The 16,049-nt window shown below is 42.3% G+C and overlaps 1 protein-coding gene across 4 annotated transcripts in view; it reads right to left on the bottom strand.

The window, feature by feature from the left end:
- The window catches only part of MAP4K4 (mitogen-activated protein kinase kinase kinase kinase 4), a 274,266-nt gene that overhangs the window by 14,617 nt on the left and 243,600 nt on the right, over positions 1–16,049 (bottom strand). For all 4 annotated transcript variants that reach the window (XM_032793935.2, XM_032793938.2, XM_032793939.2 and 1 more), the window contains 2 exons: positions 10,061–10,195; positions 1,111–1,211 (listed from right to left, as the gene is read on the bottom strand). In XM_032793935.2, the coding sequence (XP_032649826.1) occupies positions 1,111–1,211; positions 10,061–10,195 (236 nt within the window). The remainder of the gene's footprint in view (positions 1–1,110; positions 1,212–10,060; positions 10,196–16,049) is intronic.

The following is a 16,049-nucleotide window of genomic DNA, read 5'->3' as shown; positions in this document are numbered from 1 at the left end:
TGACTCCTGGGTTTTCGTTCTGCCCTTGAACCATGGGCCTAGAGCTAATTGATTATTGTGTTTGCTTCTGCCCCTGACTAAAGGGCCCAGAGATTATAGATGGCTGGGTTTACTCTGTCCCTGCTTAATGAGCCCAGAGCCTACAGACTATGGCTGCTCTGGCCCCTGCCAAAAGGGCCCTGAGACCACAGACTAAGGCATTTGCCCGGCCCCTGCCTAAAGGGCCGAGAGGAATTTGCTGCTCAGCCCCAGCCTAAGGGCCAGAGCCTGCTGGCCCTAGGATCCCTGCCTCTACCTAAGGGCTGGGACTAATTGACTATCTGGGGGCTCAGCCCTATTAGACAGGTCAGAACACTAATGCCTAACGCTAATTCCCCTGATACTAGGCAGTGGTCCCGACGGTGTAGAGAGGTGGTGTGGCCTCCCTCTGACCCAGAGGTGGAGGGATTATCGCCCCACGACTAGTTTGGTAATGATACCATGTGACCAACGATATTCTTACAGCACTTGAAAAAACAAGTGAGACTAATATAATTTAGTGATTTGGTCACTTGCAGCAAGATTGGGATTTGGTTCAATTATCTGTCTCTTGATTTGCATATGTACAGAACAAAACACACACTTGGGTAGTACCTCAAAAATTAATCTGCCTAGAATTGAAGCACGGTTTGGAGGCTCACAACCTTAGTGAGCATCTTCTACATGTGACCACTTAACATAAATTACCCGCAGAGAGGAGATAAGTCCAGCAAGACCTTAAATTTTCATTCTCCTTAAGCAGGAGTCACTGCCACAGCTTCACAACTGACTGCTCCTCTGCAGCTGCCACATAATGCTGTCACCCTGAGCAATCTCCTTGTTAGGTTTTCCATTTATAGTTTATGCTCAGAGTTTCAATTCAGAATGTTAGTTTAGTTACATACATGGACTCTTTCATCTAATAAACATCAATAGTGGCATTATAATGTAATCCAGAATTAGGGACAGATTTACTAGAGAACATGTAACTATTTATCAACATTGTGGGTTGTTCAAATGTTTTTATAAAAGCAGCTCTGTAACTGCAAATACACATTAGAAAGCCCAAAGATGGTTAAAATAGATTGTTACCTTAAAGGCCATAAATTTGTGGTATGGCTTTGGTGCCCATGCATAGACTTCCACAGAACTCTTCAAAGCAATTACCAAGAATTTGATTCTTTCATATTTTACTGAAATCAAACAAGAAAATAAACTCAGCAGCAACTCCAAACTTTTAACTAACTTTAGGAAACAAGACAACTATAAAGTTGCCACATAATTTTAAACATTTGAAGGGTCCAGTTAATATCGCAATAACATTCCTATTTCTAAGTAGTTTAAAGTAGGGTTTAAAAAGTAGTACATATTTTTAGTCATCTGCTTCACACAATTATTTAATCTTGTCAGTGACTCAATGAATATCCATGTCTGGAATAGTCTTGCCAGTACGCTACATACAAAACATATATGCATATACAAAACATAGATGCTGTTTACATAACAAAACGGAAAGTTAACTTTTGGGTCGGGGTCCTTTTTCACCTAAAAACCTTGTGAAGAGTTAATGGGCAGACTTGCTTTCACAACATTGCTATTATTAATGCATTGTGATTAAGCTGAAGCATAAGGTACTAGAGGAAGAAGACAAGGAACTCAAATGAAGGAAGGAAGATAAAGCCAGTTTTAAAAGCAAAAGTAACAACAAGTTTGCTAATGGAGCACTTTCCTTTACCTCCAAGATCTAAAATTACTGCGTTAGTAGGAAACACATTAAAGTTGGGTAGTGAATAGGGGGATAATCATCCTCATGGAAAGGTAGGAAGAGGTGTGGGAAAAAAAACTGTTCCCAAAAAATAGCAAAAAGAGGCTAACATTTCAAGTACTGGTCAATATCTGCTCTTCTTCCCTTATAGTTTAGACTCCCCCTGCCAGGGCAAAATGGAAAAATTCTCCAAACTGGTAAGGAGTTAGAAAAAAAGATTTCTAGGCAAACATGGAACATTTTTCCAAGTTCACCACAAAAACAAACCAACATTTTGCTGAATCCCTAGTAAAGTCTCATTACATTCAAGGGCAGAAAAAAAAGCTGCGTGTGTCAGACAAGGTAATATTTTCAACATGTAGCAAATCTGTGAATTCTCAAACCTCTTCTGCATTCAGATACAAGATAAAAACTGGTCCTTTGGTAGAGCTCTGTTGGCAACTACTGTTCAGACTGGTTAAGATATATGGGATTGGAGAGGACCAGGAGAAGTAGGAAATGGCCATTCAACTAGCTGCAGACTCTCCATTTTCCACTTCCGTCTGAGTTTGTAAAGGATAGTATCATGATCTGTCTCAATTTCTATTTCTGCTAGCCTCTTTGGTGATACCAGTTGTGGATGGGTGATGCACAATCGGCTTGCACATGTTTCTACTTTCCAGCTAACTCAGGTAACAAAGGATTTGAAAGTTTCCTGATGTAGTGAGAAATCCTTTCCCCTTACACTTCACATCCAGCCTTGATGCAAACCAACTGTACCGCAGAAAACAAGCCCACTATTTTAATACATACTATTTTCATGCCTTCTAAATACTCTCTTTATTGCCATATGGGTCTATATTTGTTTTCTCCAGGCACGTGGTAGGGAGCTGGAGCTGGAGCTGTTCTTCAGAAGGAACTTTGCTCCATTTACTCAACAGAGAAGTAAAAGCAGTGAATTTTAAGTGCTGAAGACCTGACACATTTTCATCTACAAAAAGTTGTGTTTCAAGTCTCCAGCTGTATTGAGTTTGCCTCTCTGCAAAATACAGTTTTTGTCCAATCTTGTCTATCTTGAAAGAATTCTTATGGTTTTTGTACATGAATGTCATCTTATCTGTGAAAAGGAACTTTTGACGCCCTTCCGTGACTGCTTGGGGTGCTTTCTGGAACATATCCAGTCTTAGCTACCAAAGAGTAATTTATCATCTGAGAGAGCCATAAACTGCCACAAGCATCTCTAAGATCCCTACATACCACTTCACCCTTAAGTCTGAACCCACTGCTGCATCAAAGAGACAAGGAAGACATCAATGCCAACTGTTTCAGTGCACAAAGCCACAGTGTCAGCTCCAAGACTGCACCATTATTAGATCTGCAAATGCAACTATTTCCAGAGCTCATCATTCTTGGGAACTAAAACATACTTGTCAAAGAGGCCTCTGTACTACCTGAGAAGATCTACTGTATATTTATGGTTCACAGGATAGTTCAGTGCTAAACTATAGATGAGTGTAACAAATCACTCTTCATCTGGAAAAGAATGCTCTCAGTTTCATGTCCTTCACCATCTGAGAGTCCCTTTTACATAGCTGTTAACATATTGTTAAACAGGTTGCTTCAATAGGTTGCTGAAACCTTTGAGAATGACACAGGAGAAGTAAGTTATGAATTGCTTTTTGGATCAAGTTTTTGGTTCTGCAGTTTCTTATTGAGATATTTATTGACTACTCACTATTAGTAGATTTTTCAAATGTGTGCATAAGCCAGACTGACTGATTACAGTCCAATTGCTCAAACTGCTACTATACACTGACCAGCATAGTTTGACAAAAGGTAAAGCTTTGAAGCAAAAAGACATGAGTTTGAAAGACAGGTTAGTTGCAGTAATGAATATACCTTGAAGTGAAAACAAAGCAAAATCATTCCAGGGCAATAGTGATGCATCTTCACGGCAAGATCTCATTTTGAAGCTGAGCCAGCAGAAACAGTACTAACTTACTGATGTTTTCTGGACAGTAACTCATAGGAGGTTAACAGGCTTATATGTACTGTCTGCCATTCATCACAGGCTTTGGTTCAGAGGGGATCTATAACCCAATTAATCTCAGCAATTTAAGAAGCACTAAAAACTATCTATTTAAAGGAAAGACACTTCACCCCACAATTGCACTTGGCTCAGTCTGAGAGTGCATTAGGAAATGTAATGAGGTAAGGGAAATCAATGAATCATCATTAACTTAAACATATATTCCTGTTACCATAAACCCCTACAAAGCTAGCATGCTTTTTCGTTGTTGTTGTTGTTACAACAATTAGCCTCTAAGAGAAAAATAAAAAATACATTCTTTTTCATTCCAGTGTAACTGGAGGTTACTGAGGGGTAACCGGAGGTTCTTCGAGATGTGTGGTCCCTCTCCGTGTTCCATACACAGGTACACATGTGCACCATGTGCCTGAGTCTGGAATTTCTTGTAAGCAGTATCCATTGGCCCACATATTCTCAATAGTTTTCCTTGTGCTCCCAACAGAGGGCATAAAGGGCAGTGTGGGCCGCCACCACTCCAATTTCCCCATTCTTACCACAGTGTAATCAATCTGCAGCAGTGAGGACAGAGGATGGGTGGTGGAATACAGATAAGGACCACACATCTCGAAGAACTTCCAGATACAGGTAAGTAACCTCTATTTCTTCTTCGTGTGATGGTCCCTATATGTATTCCACTCGTGGGAGATTAACAAGTAATAGTCAAGCAGGTGGCAATGCCAGGACACAGAAGCGATAGCTGACTGTAGTACTGCTGTCCCCACAGCCAAATCTGCAGTTGACGACTGTACCAAAGTGTAACATCTCATAAAGGTTATGCAAAGAGCTCCAGGTAGCTACTCTACAGATCTCTAGTATGGGTATGTCTCTCAGAAATGCAGCTGCCCCATGGTGGAATGAGCCTCTTTCCCTTCCAGAATAGTGGGGAGGGGCAAGGAGGAGGATGCCAGCTAATTGGTAACCGTGAACAATACAACCCAAGGTTCATTTTGAAAGTCTCTGAGGTGATGTAAGTTGACCTTTTTATTGCTCTGCTATGGAAAAAAATAGGTGTCTTTCTAACACCCTTTGTTCTTAGCAGATAAAAGGCCAAAGCATTCCGGACAGCCAGAGAATGCAGCCTTCTTGCCTCTTCCAAGGCACATGCTTTAGGGAAAAATACATGTAAGTGGACTCCTATCAAATGGGGAAACTACGTTGGGTATGAATTTGGGGTAGGAGCGTAGCTTTACAGGTTATATGGTGGGCCCATTCTAAATATTCTCAGCTTACCAACTCTTTTGGCCAATGTTATAGCTATGAGAAAGGTCACCTTCATGGGTGGCCATAGAGCATATGGCCAGTGGCTCAAAGGGAACCTTAGTGAGAGTGAACAGAACAAAACTGAGGTCCCACTGGAGGTGCAAACTTCACTGCTGGTGGAAAGGATGTGAGAATTCCCTTTAAAACTTTAGTTGTGACAGGGTGTGTGAAGATTCTATGGTTATGCACCAGAGGATGGAAAGTGCTGACTGTCGCTAAATGCACCCATAGGAAACTGAATGCATGACCAGAAGACTTAAAAGTAAGTAGATACTCTAAGATACCAGGGATTTCAGCAGAGTCCAGAGACAAATTGTATTTATGAGCCCAAGCGGAGAAACGTTTCCAGTTAGCTGAGTAACAGCTTCTCATAGAATTTTTTCTACTTTGGTTAAGGAAGGTTTGCAACTTCTTGGAACATGAGCATTCTATGTCCAGTGCCCAATCAAATATGAGGCTCTGAGTTGAACTGGCCCTGGATTGGGGTGTGTGACATTGTCCCTGTGTTATGTTCCTGGATGGGTGCACTGAAAGCTTCAACAGATCCATTTGCTGGAACTGTCTCAGCCAGTTGGGCACGATGAAGATGACTCAAGCTCTGTCGTGGTGGATCTTCCATAAATCCTGCGCTATCAGAGGAATTAGAGGTAAAGCAAACCCCAGGCAACCCTTCCATGACATCAAGAGGGCATCTCTCAATGAGTCTTTGCCCAAGGCTGCTCTGGAGTAATATCAAAGAAACTTCCTGTTCCTTTGTGAGGCAAAAAGGTCCGAGGCCGGCATTCCCCACTGAGCAAAGACATTGTTGAGCATCGAATTGTAAACTTCCCATTTGTGATTCACAAAGTGTTTACTCAGGTAGTCTGCTAGGGAATTTTGCACTCCTGAAAAAAACGTTGCTGATAGGGTTATGTGATGTTTGATGCTCCCATTCCAGAGAGTGATTGCCTCTATGCACGAAGAGAAAAATCACTTCCCTCCCCACATTTACTTGTTTATATAAAATACTGTTGTCATACTATCCACCATTATCTGAACGTGTTTGCATTGGATAAGTGCACTGGAAGGCGCTGCAGGCTGGACAGACTGCCCTGGGTTCTAGTACGTTGATGTGCATTCTGAACTCCTGCGGGGTCCATCCACGCACTCCAGCCCAAGTAGGAGGCACTGGTAGCAATAGCTTGACTCGGCTGTCGGTATGAGGAAAGGGATCCCTGCCCAAATCTTCTCCAGTTCTGTCTGCCACACAAGAGAGCCTAATACCTTGGGTGGAATTGTGACCTTGTCGTTCATGGTGCCCTCTGGTGAGCGCACAAAGAGAAGCCAGGGTTGTAGGTAATGCAGATATAGCCTGGTGAACAGTGTCACGTGTGCATGAAGCCATGTGGTCAAAGGGGAAAGGCAAGTTCTGACTGATGCCCTGGGTTTGATAAGAACCCGCTCTATAAAAGTGTGCTCATTGCCTGAAACCTTTTGAGAGGCAGATATGTTCTTGCTGTAGTTGAGTCTAATGACGTCCCTATGAAGTCTATACACTGTGATAGACCCAGGCCAGTTGGGTACAGCAGAATAGCAGAAGGCAGATATACTGGCCACTGGATTAACAGTTTTCTGTTCTCTGACTGACCAGAGCAGGGGCTGCTCCAGGCTAATGAGAACACCTGACTCTAATTAACCTGCAAAGAGTCAGGTGAGGCCATTAAGTTAATGTGACCACCTGACTCTAATTAAGGCCCTGCTGATACTATAGAAAGGGCTTACTCCAGTCAGACAGGGAAGATCCAGGGAGCCAGAGGCGAAGAAGTGCGACTGAAGGGCTGGTTACTGAAGACACCCTCAGACCATCGTTAAAGGAGCCCTAAGATAAGGATGAAGAAGGGAGAAGCAGGAGAGCTGTGGGGAAGTGGTCCAGGGAAATGTAGCAACTCTGGCAGTGAAAGGTTGGCTGCCAACAACTGCTACCATTAGGGTCCCTGGGCCGGAACCTGGAGTAGAGGGCGGGCCCAGGTTCCCCCCAACCCACTGCTACAGGAACATCTCCTAGGAGGGGAAGTCAGGCCCCTGTCAGGACAGGAGGCTGAACAGAGACTGTGGGAGTTCTCTCACCAACCTCTTTGCTGGCCTGTGATGAAAAGGACTCAGTAGACTGCAACCCTGGCCCTAGAGAGAGAAGGGCTACGTGGAGGGTCACAGTGAGCCACTGAGGCTAGAATAAACTACCTAGAAGCACAGGAGCCATGGGAGCAAGGTCAGAGCTCCGCCACAACATCTTGTGGAGGTCAACATGGATTTTTCATGAATGATGCAGATACTTAGGGAAGGTAAAAGGCTGAGCAGAACACGGGTTGTCCTGTGGACTGCCTCATAGGAACTGTTTGTGAGAAGCCAGTCATTGAGGTCTGGGAAGACTGTAAATCCTTGTCTTCTCATCCAAGCAGCAACCACTGAAAAAACATTTGTAAATACCCTGGGTGCTGTGGCCAGACCAAAGGGGAGGACTCTGAATTGGTAGTGGCTTTGGTCGAAGAGGAACCTCTTATGGGCCACTGAGTGCCACAAACAATGTGTTCTCTTCTAATGAGGAAATTATTGATGCTCAGGATATCCTGCGGAATTTTAGTTTTTGGATAAACTTGTTCAACTGACATAGATCGAGAATCAGCCTCCATCTTCCACTCTTCTTGGGGATCAAGGAGAATAGAATCCCATGCCATGGTGTTGCATTGGAACCTTTTCTATGGCTCCCCTGAGGAGCAGGGTATTCACCTCCTGTTGCAAAATCTCCTCATGAGATTGGTCCCTGAAGAGGAAGTGGGAAGGAGTTTTCAGAAACTCAGTTAAGACAGCTGCCATGGACAACCTCTGATACCCATTTGTCTGTAGTTAGTGCCCACTGGTTTTTGACAAATTGAGGAAGGCAGCCTTCAAACATTTGAAGAGGGGAATGAAGAGCAAAGAATTGAGCAAAGAATTGTTCTTGATTCTTTGAGGGAGTGGAGAGACCCGATAACTGAGGGAGTGGCGAGACCCAACAATTTTCTAGTGGAATAGATTGATAGTATCAACGGGTAGATCTTGAATATACTCTGCAGCTCTCCAGCAAAACCCAAGGATTGCAACCACAACTCTCTCCTCATGACAATGGCTGTAGCCATCCCCCTTGATGCAGTATCTCCCACGTCCACCATGGCTTGGAGTGAAGTTCTGGCCACAAATGTGCCCTCACCTACTAAGGCCTGGAAGCGCTCTCTATCCTCCTCAGGGAGCTTGTCGTTAAACTCTAGAAATTTAGCATAATTGATAATAATAATAATAAAAAAGAGCCTTATAATTAGAGATCCTGAACTGGAGGGAGGTAGAAGAGAAGACCTTTCTTCCCACAAGGTTGAGTCTCTTGTGTGCCCTATCAGAGGGAGTAGCCTGTGGGTGCTGTTGCTTCAACCACTCTGTAGCCACCTGCAACAACAGGGAGTTTGAATGAGAGTAAAAGAAGAAGAGCTCTCCCCACTTGGATGAGACGAAGTAGAGCTTCTCAGTCCTTGTTGGTGTGCTAGCACAAGAAGCAGGGGTGCACCAAACCACTTTTTCTGGATCTACAATGGCTTCAGTGATGGAGAGGACCACACTATTGGGACTGGAAGGCTGCAGAATGTCTGGTAAGCTGTGCTGAGGCTCCTGAATTTCCACCAACTGGATGTACAGCTATGCAATAGGAATGGTGAATGCAGATGGGGGAGAGCAAAGATGTGTTCTGAGGAGACATATGTCTCCGACCACCCCAGAGTACGAAGAGAGACAATTGGTGAAGCTGGCAGAGCCAGAGCCTCTCTGGTCAAGTGGTTGTTGGCTCCCTCCAGAGCCACATCACTACCAGTACCCCATGGCTCCCAAAATGGACAGAAGCACCAGGAGCTGTCTATCCCACATCTTCACCATCAGAGCTGGTGTCTGAACCATCGGACCTGTACCCTGGCAAGCCTCCTTCCCTTGTTGAGAAGCTAGAATTGTGCCTAAGATCTTAGCGCCTGTGTGAACTGGCTTTTCTGACTCTGATGGGGTCAGGGAGGGATCTCTTCTTTTTGGTACAGTCTTAGACATTAATGTTTTGTCCTTATGTCTATGACAGTGCACCTTACTCTCCTGTGAAGCCTGCTCTTTAGGTTTAACAGACTTACCCTCCATTCCCAAACTTGGAGGGGCACTGCCCACTTGTTGAGGCTGATGTATGTGGCGGGAATCTGGTGGTGATGGCTAGTGACTCAGCCCAGATCTGATTGGGGTTTCATTGTCTTCTCCTTCAGGTGTTTTCTGAGTCTCAGGTCCAACCCTCAAAAGTTCGGGGGAAAGAGCAGCAGATGCTGCACTTGGCAGAAATGAGAACCTCATAAAAGGCAGCTTTGATGTTCATTGCTCACAGAAAAGGATTAAGGGCAGGAAACAGTTTTTGAATGCCAGGACCCTGGGCATAATCCCAGACTTTGGGGGAGAGGGGGGTTGACTATCTTGAGATGGGGAAAAAATGCTAACTATATATGCTATACCACACTATAAAAACTACTAAAAAACCTAACTAGATACAGTTTTTATAGGAATGAGGCAGTATAAAGGATCCGAGGACACAGAACATTTCAACTCAGACCATGCGCAGTAAGAAGGAACTGGAGAGGCACCGGCTTGCACCGCCTTTTATGCCCTCAGTTGGGAGCACAGGGAAACCTACAGCACACATGCTCTTCAACTGACATTGCTTGCAAGAAATTCCAGATTCAGACACATGGGGTGCATGTGTTTCCCACATGTGGAATACAGATAGGGACCATCACTCGAAGAAGAACATGGCAAAACAAAAAAGTTAAGAGGAATCAGTAAATATAAACAATTATCTTAGTGAGACTTCTCTGTTACCTAATTTTAGCCTGACAGATTGTCACAATTCATTTGCTACTTACCAACTTTATAGTGCACACAGCCTTCCAAGTCGCCCACAGTTGTCCAACCCTGTTTCTTTTCTACTTCAGGATCATTATGTAGGATTTTATTTCTTAACCAGGACAAGTAGTAAACTCGCAACTTGTTCTTCTTACCTAGCCACAAAATGCAACATTTGTTTTAATAAGGATTTCATGCTAATCACAACAAAAAGACAAACCAAAAGACCACCATGAGATGAGAAACTGCTGTGAAAGCAAAGTAATCCTGCTAAGCATTTCAGTCACACTCAAGAGTTTTGAAGCCAGAAGGATCATTCAATCATCTAGTCTGACCTCCTGGGTATCACAGGCCATTAACTTTCAACCAGTTACTCCTATATTCACCCCAATAACTTGTCTCTGACTAATCTGTGTCTGACTAAATTTAGATTTGTGATCAGTATTGAGTGTACAAGATTATAGCACCACCAGCACTATTTCAGAATCCTTCCAAACATTATTTCATCATAACCTCCTGATAATATTGCATGAACATAAAATGACAAACTTAAAGAAATAATTCTGGGGCTGATTTGGTTTTGATATTTAAACAAAACCCCACTTTTCATTAGTATGATTGTAGTTCTACAATAGCAAGCAGCAATCCTTTGTGTGTGGAGACTGAAAACAGCTATGATCTACAGCAGCTCTTATTTGTGTGACACCAGAAAAGAGAGTGGAGAGAAAGTTTTGTGGCTGAAAATCATTTACACACATACCAGAAAATGGCAGTCATTACTGGGACCAGGTCTGAAAGCAGGTAAAACCAAAGCCGGCTATGAAATTAGCATCTATGAGTCTCAATACCTAGTGAGCAGCACTTTTCAACCACTCTGATCATCCCTCGATACCCAAACGTAACAGGTTTAATTAGTAAATTATTCAAACAAGGAAGAAGTTGTACCACAGAACAGTCTTAAACAGAGTCTCATTGAGTGACATTTATTTCCAACATGTATAATGTAAAAATGTTTTTAACAACAACGCTAAGACCGAGCTGCGGTGACTTATACTGAGAGTATCATGTATTGCTAAAACACATTCTCCCTCTTGCTAAATGTTGACATAAGCTTGGTTGGCAGATTACTTGTGTCCCAAATGGTGCAACACTGCAAGCAGGACAGGAAGTAGGAGATGCTTATTTACCAGAGATGCGATCATCTAGATTTTGGGAGAAATGGCAGCTTGGACGCTTATATTATAGGGACACTTGTAACGGTCACATCTAGCCCAATTTCAAGCTAGAATGATAGAAGAAGAAAGAAACCATGCATGTGATGGGAAGGAACTAAAATAAAAATACTGAAACTAATTTTAAAAAGGACATGTTATGAAATATGGAAACGGTAGCATCACAGTCAAGCTCATCAATGGCTCTTGCACAATGTTCAATGAACAACTGCGGGGTTAGACTGCATTTGCTATATTATCTGTGAAGAGCTGACAAGTTACTTCTTCTAGTCCTAGATTCTTCTCCTTGCTTCCAGCTGTTTCATTGTAAAGAAGTAAGTGCAGGCCCATAAATACAGCTGGAAAAAAAGAAGAGGCAGGATCTCTGCTTCCACTAGGAGTTCTCATGGACCACACCTACCAGAAGAACAGTTACACACAATTAAGTTGTCCCATTAATACCACTACTCCACATAGGCATCTGAGAGAGGAAAGTTGTGTGACTGTGATGAGATAGGGGGTTGACAGGACTCAGAATAGAGGGAGTAGTCATAGTGGGTCTCTATTATAGTCAATGGAATTGGTCCGCACTCTCTCTTTTATAACATGGGTCCAAATTATGAAAAAAAGGAGAACCCACGAACAACATTGTCTACCATAGTTAGGTTCCACAAGAGAAAGATGCTGCAAAGAATAAAAAACATGAAGATTCTAGGTCCAAAAGCAACCATATATGCACAGACAGGTCACACACTACATTGCCATAGTGTGGGTCACTACCATTTTATATATTAATTGAGATCAAGTTTAATCTTTTTTGTCATAAATTTATATTGTTGGCCATAAAAATTTGCTTTGGGCAAAGAAGATATCCGAGGAACAGTCTTTTAAAATGATTTTTTGAAGGTGTTGAGGGAGCGTATGTGATGAGATGACCAATCAACTTCACTGGAGTTGAAGCACATGAAGAGGAATTTCATTTGAAATACCGTAACTTAGAACCGATATTCATTTTTAAAAGAATGCTTTGATCAGACCAAAATATACTGAAAAAAGTAATGAAATTAAGGGTAATGTTGTCCTTAATTTATCCCTACTATGCTTCGGTACAGCAGGGTCTACAGAAAGAGGTCATATACCATTTAGGTTGTTGGTGCAGACCATCCTGACAATGCTGCTCTTTGGTACAGGATCTGTGCCCTTTGGGCTTGAGAGGTATCTACACCGCTACCTCGATATAATGCCACCTGATATAATATGAATTTGCATATAACGCGGTATGGCATGGCTCCGCTGGGGGGGGGGGGGGGGGCTGCGCACTCCAGTGGATCAAAACAAGTTCAATATAACACAGTTTCACCTATAATGCAGTAAGATTTTTTGGCTCCCAAGGAGAGCATTATATCAAGGTAGAGGTGTACTACATTATGAGTCCTTATACTACAATATATATAAAATAATTTTAAAAGCCCTTATGTTAAAACTATTATTAAGGATGCAAAATTAAGTATTCAGGATTAGGGTTTGTTCACGCAGCCTTCACCTGCCACTTCATATGTATGCATGATACAGTGTCTCTGTTTGAAGTTTACTGGCTAGAGTTGCAGCAAATAGTTCAGTTACAATAGCTACCTTTCAGGGATCTCTGAGCGTTAAAAATCCATCAAGCGGAAAGTTGCCATTGGGATTTAGAGAGAAAGCTCTATTAAAAAGTGGAGACATAAATGTATGCATGAATCAGCAAAAGGTCCCAAGTAGCTACATTAATAGTGTTGATTATTAACAACAACTTGAGCCTATGGCTCGTAACGTATTACTTTTTCACATCTATTTGAACTAACTGAGTACAGGACAGATGCTTCAGTTGGGTTAGACTACACTGGGATTAACCATTTTTGGAGAGAGGAGAGGGACTACTTAATGGCAGCTTTACTAAGCTTGGCTCTTTAAATATTAAGAGTTCGGCCCCCTCACCTCTGTGCCAGACCCTGAACACCAAGGCTAAAGTGGTGTAAAGTAGCCCTTGGAGCCCCAAATCTGACCGAGGGACATGCACTGTGAAGACAGCCATGAGGCTGCCTCTACAGAATCCTTTCACAAGCCCTAGAGTAGAGACTGGAGTCAAGGCACGCAGTACTGCAGAGATCCTGGGCAGTGTCATAGCCCAGTGGGCAGCCCAGGGAGGCTGCTGGAATTTAGATGGCCCTGGGGACCTGTCTAAGTCACACTGGAGTCCTCTCCAGTTCCAGGAGCAGCCCAGACCAGGATGGTGCAACAAGTGGTTTAAAACCACTGTAACAGCCTGAACAACCCCCAGGCTGCAAGATCTCTTGGAGGATTAAATGGAATCTGGCAAAAGTGGGTAACATTTCTCTTCAAGAAAAGCAGTGAAAAACATGCCTACTCCCATAGTACATGGTTTGGTTTTCTTTCCCCATCATTTACTAAAATTCACCAAATAAAGACCAGTAATAAGTGATACGGATGGATTTTCCCAGTGTATGATTCTTTATTCATGTCTGACCACAAGATAAGCAAGCACAAGGAGTTTCTCAAACCAGAAACAGTTTTCAAAATGATTTTTTTTTTTTTTTTTTAAATCTTTGTGGTCTGTACACGAAAGAAAGAATCACATGACAGGCAGGAAACTCTTCTGTCTTCCAGTATGAATCCACTCTGACATATAAGGTTAGTTACATAAATGTGACTATGCATGTATTTACACAACTGCTAAACAAAATAAACTGATCTGACACTGTAATCACAGACAGATTCAATTATAATTGGCGTATTTCCTATGAAGCATCCACAGAAACGGAGCACCAAGAATAAAGAGAGAATTAGGAAGAGTCTTTTAGGTTTACAGTTGTAAATTGTTCTAAAAATCTGGGGGGGGCGGGGGGGGGGTGCCAACTGCAAAAACTCTATTTTGGCCCCTGAATAAAAACATCATTTCTTGGGAGCATTACCATGGACTAGCAGTTGAAGTGTATGACTGGAAGTCAAGAGATCTGATTTCTGTTTCTGGCCCTGTCACAGGCTTGCTGTGAGATTAAACTCAAATCATTTAATATGCAACATTTTCCTTATTTGTAATACAGGAAAATTTCAACTAGCTCCACTTATTTGCTGCAATCATTCATTAACGTTTGTAAAATCCCTAGGAATGTGCTCTGTAAGGACAAGTGATTGCTTTTATTACTGCTGAATTATTTACTTTTGTTTTCAGCCATTTCTAGATGTTCATCACTGTAGTATCTGAGCATCTGATACATCTTTGCCTTCTAACAGATTAAGGACCTGCAACTTGCTTTTGTCAACTTGCACCAAACTCTTTTGAGTGTCACAATAACAAAATAAAAGCATCTAAGCAATTCATTTTTCAGCTTTTCATGAAAGTAGTAAACACATAAAGATTTACAATTTTGAAAAATAAAAACAAATTACATTTTATGTTGATGTAATTTTATTAAATTTTCCTCCTAAAATCCTCATGCAAGGCAATTCATTCAAACATGGCGGAGATGCTTTTCAAACTTTACCATCACATACATCCAAATATTTATTTCCTGAAAAAGGTGTTTAAACATTTTGTGGACCAGTTACTTATGTACTTACATTGCTTAAAGTGAAGTTCCTTTAAACAAATCCAAATCAAACCCCAAAGAAACAATTACATGACTAAGCCCATTAAGCCAACTGTTGGGAGAAGTTTGGTTAAAATTAAACATTTCCATTTGCTCTGAGTGATGTAGATAAAGAGAACATCTTAAATAGGGAATGGAAAGATACCCAAGGAAAAGCTCAGGCTCAGAATAGCCAGGAACTGGTGATGGAGTGGTGGGAGGGGCAGAAGAATGGGATGAAGAGCATAGCAGGCAGGAGACCTGGGAGAGAAAGGGCAGTAGGCTTCCCCGACAAAGTCATCTCATGGGCCAGAATCTCTGCCAACTCTCATCGAGCTCCCATGCTAAAAATAATAGGCTAGCTGTGGTAGCATGGGCAGCAGTGGCATGGACTAGCTGCCTTGAGTACAAACCCATCTGGACCCCATGGTATGTATTCAGGGTGGCCAGCCCATGCCGCCATGGCTGCTACCTGAGATTCTGTAGCTACACTACTATTTGTAGCGTGTTAGCTCAATGAGAGCTAGCGCAAGTATGTCTACTCAAGCTGGGCATCAACCCCTCGCTCCAAATGTAGATGCAGCATCTGTGGGTAGAAACCCTCCATCCTCACTGTACTGTGGTGACCTCCTGTAAAACCCAGGATAGAGGACAGTGCTTAAGGCATAAGCCAGCTATAGCTCAACCAATTTCTTCAGGGTTAATGTAACGTGTCTGAATAGAGGAAGCGATATTCTTGAAGGAAACAAAGTGGACGTGTCAGTGTGTTTGAATCGTGACTCACACAACTGTAAACAAAGCTAAAAGAATTTCACATGAGATTTAGCCACAGATTTTCGTCACCAACGTGGGATACATTAACTAATGAACATTATATAAGTTGGGTTAGCTGGTATCTTTATTTACAAGTCTATCGAACTATACATTGCATCTGACGATTTAATGGTGTCATTCAAATAGATACCCAAGGAGCATGTTGGAAGCTATCATGAAATATTGTACATTATAAAGGTATAAGTTTTTTTAAGTTCCTGGTTTAATTTTTTTTGTAATTCAGTCGTCAGCCATAAGTGAAATGTAAATGAGTTATAGCCGATGAAAAGATTACAAGTGTGTTTAAATGGAAACACAGCAATAGGCTTTACTACACTGGCACAAAGGTGGTACTTTAG

The sequence above is a fragment of the Chelonoidis abingdonii genome, chromosome 1 (assembly GCF_003597395.2).
Source record: "Chelonoidis abingdonii isolate Lonesome George chromosome 1, CheloAbing_2.0, whole genome shotgun sequence".
Lineage (NCBI taxonomy): Eukaryota > Metazoa > Chordata > Testudines > Testudinidae > Chelonoidis > Chelonoidis abingdonii.
Note: the sequence above shows the minus strand (reverse complement) of the source record. Positions and strands in the feature narration are given on the sequence as shown.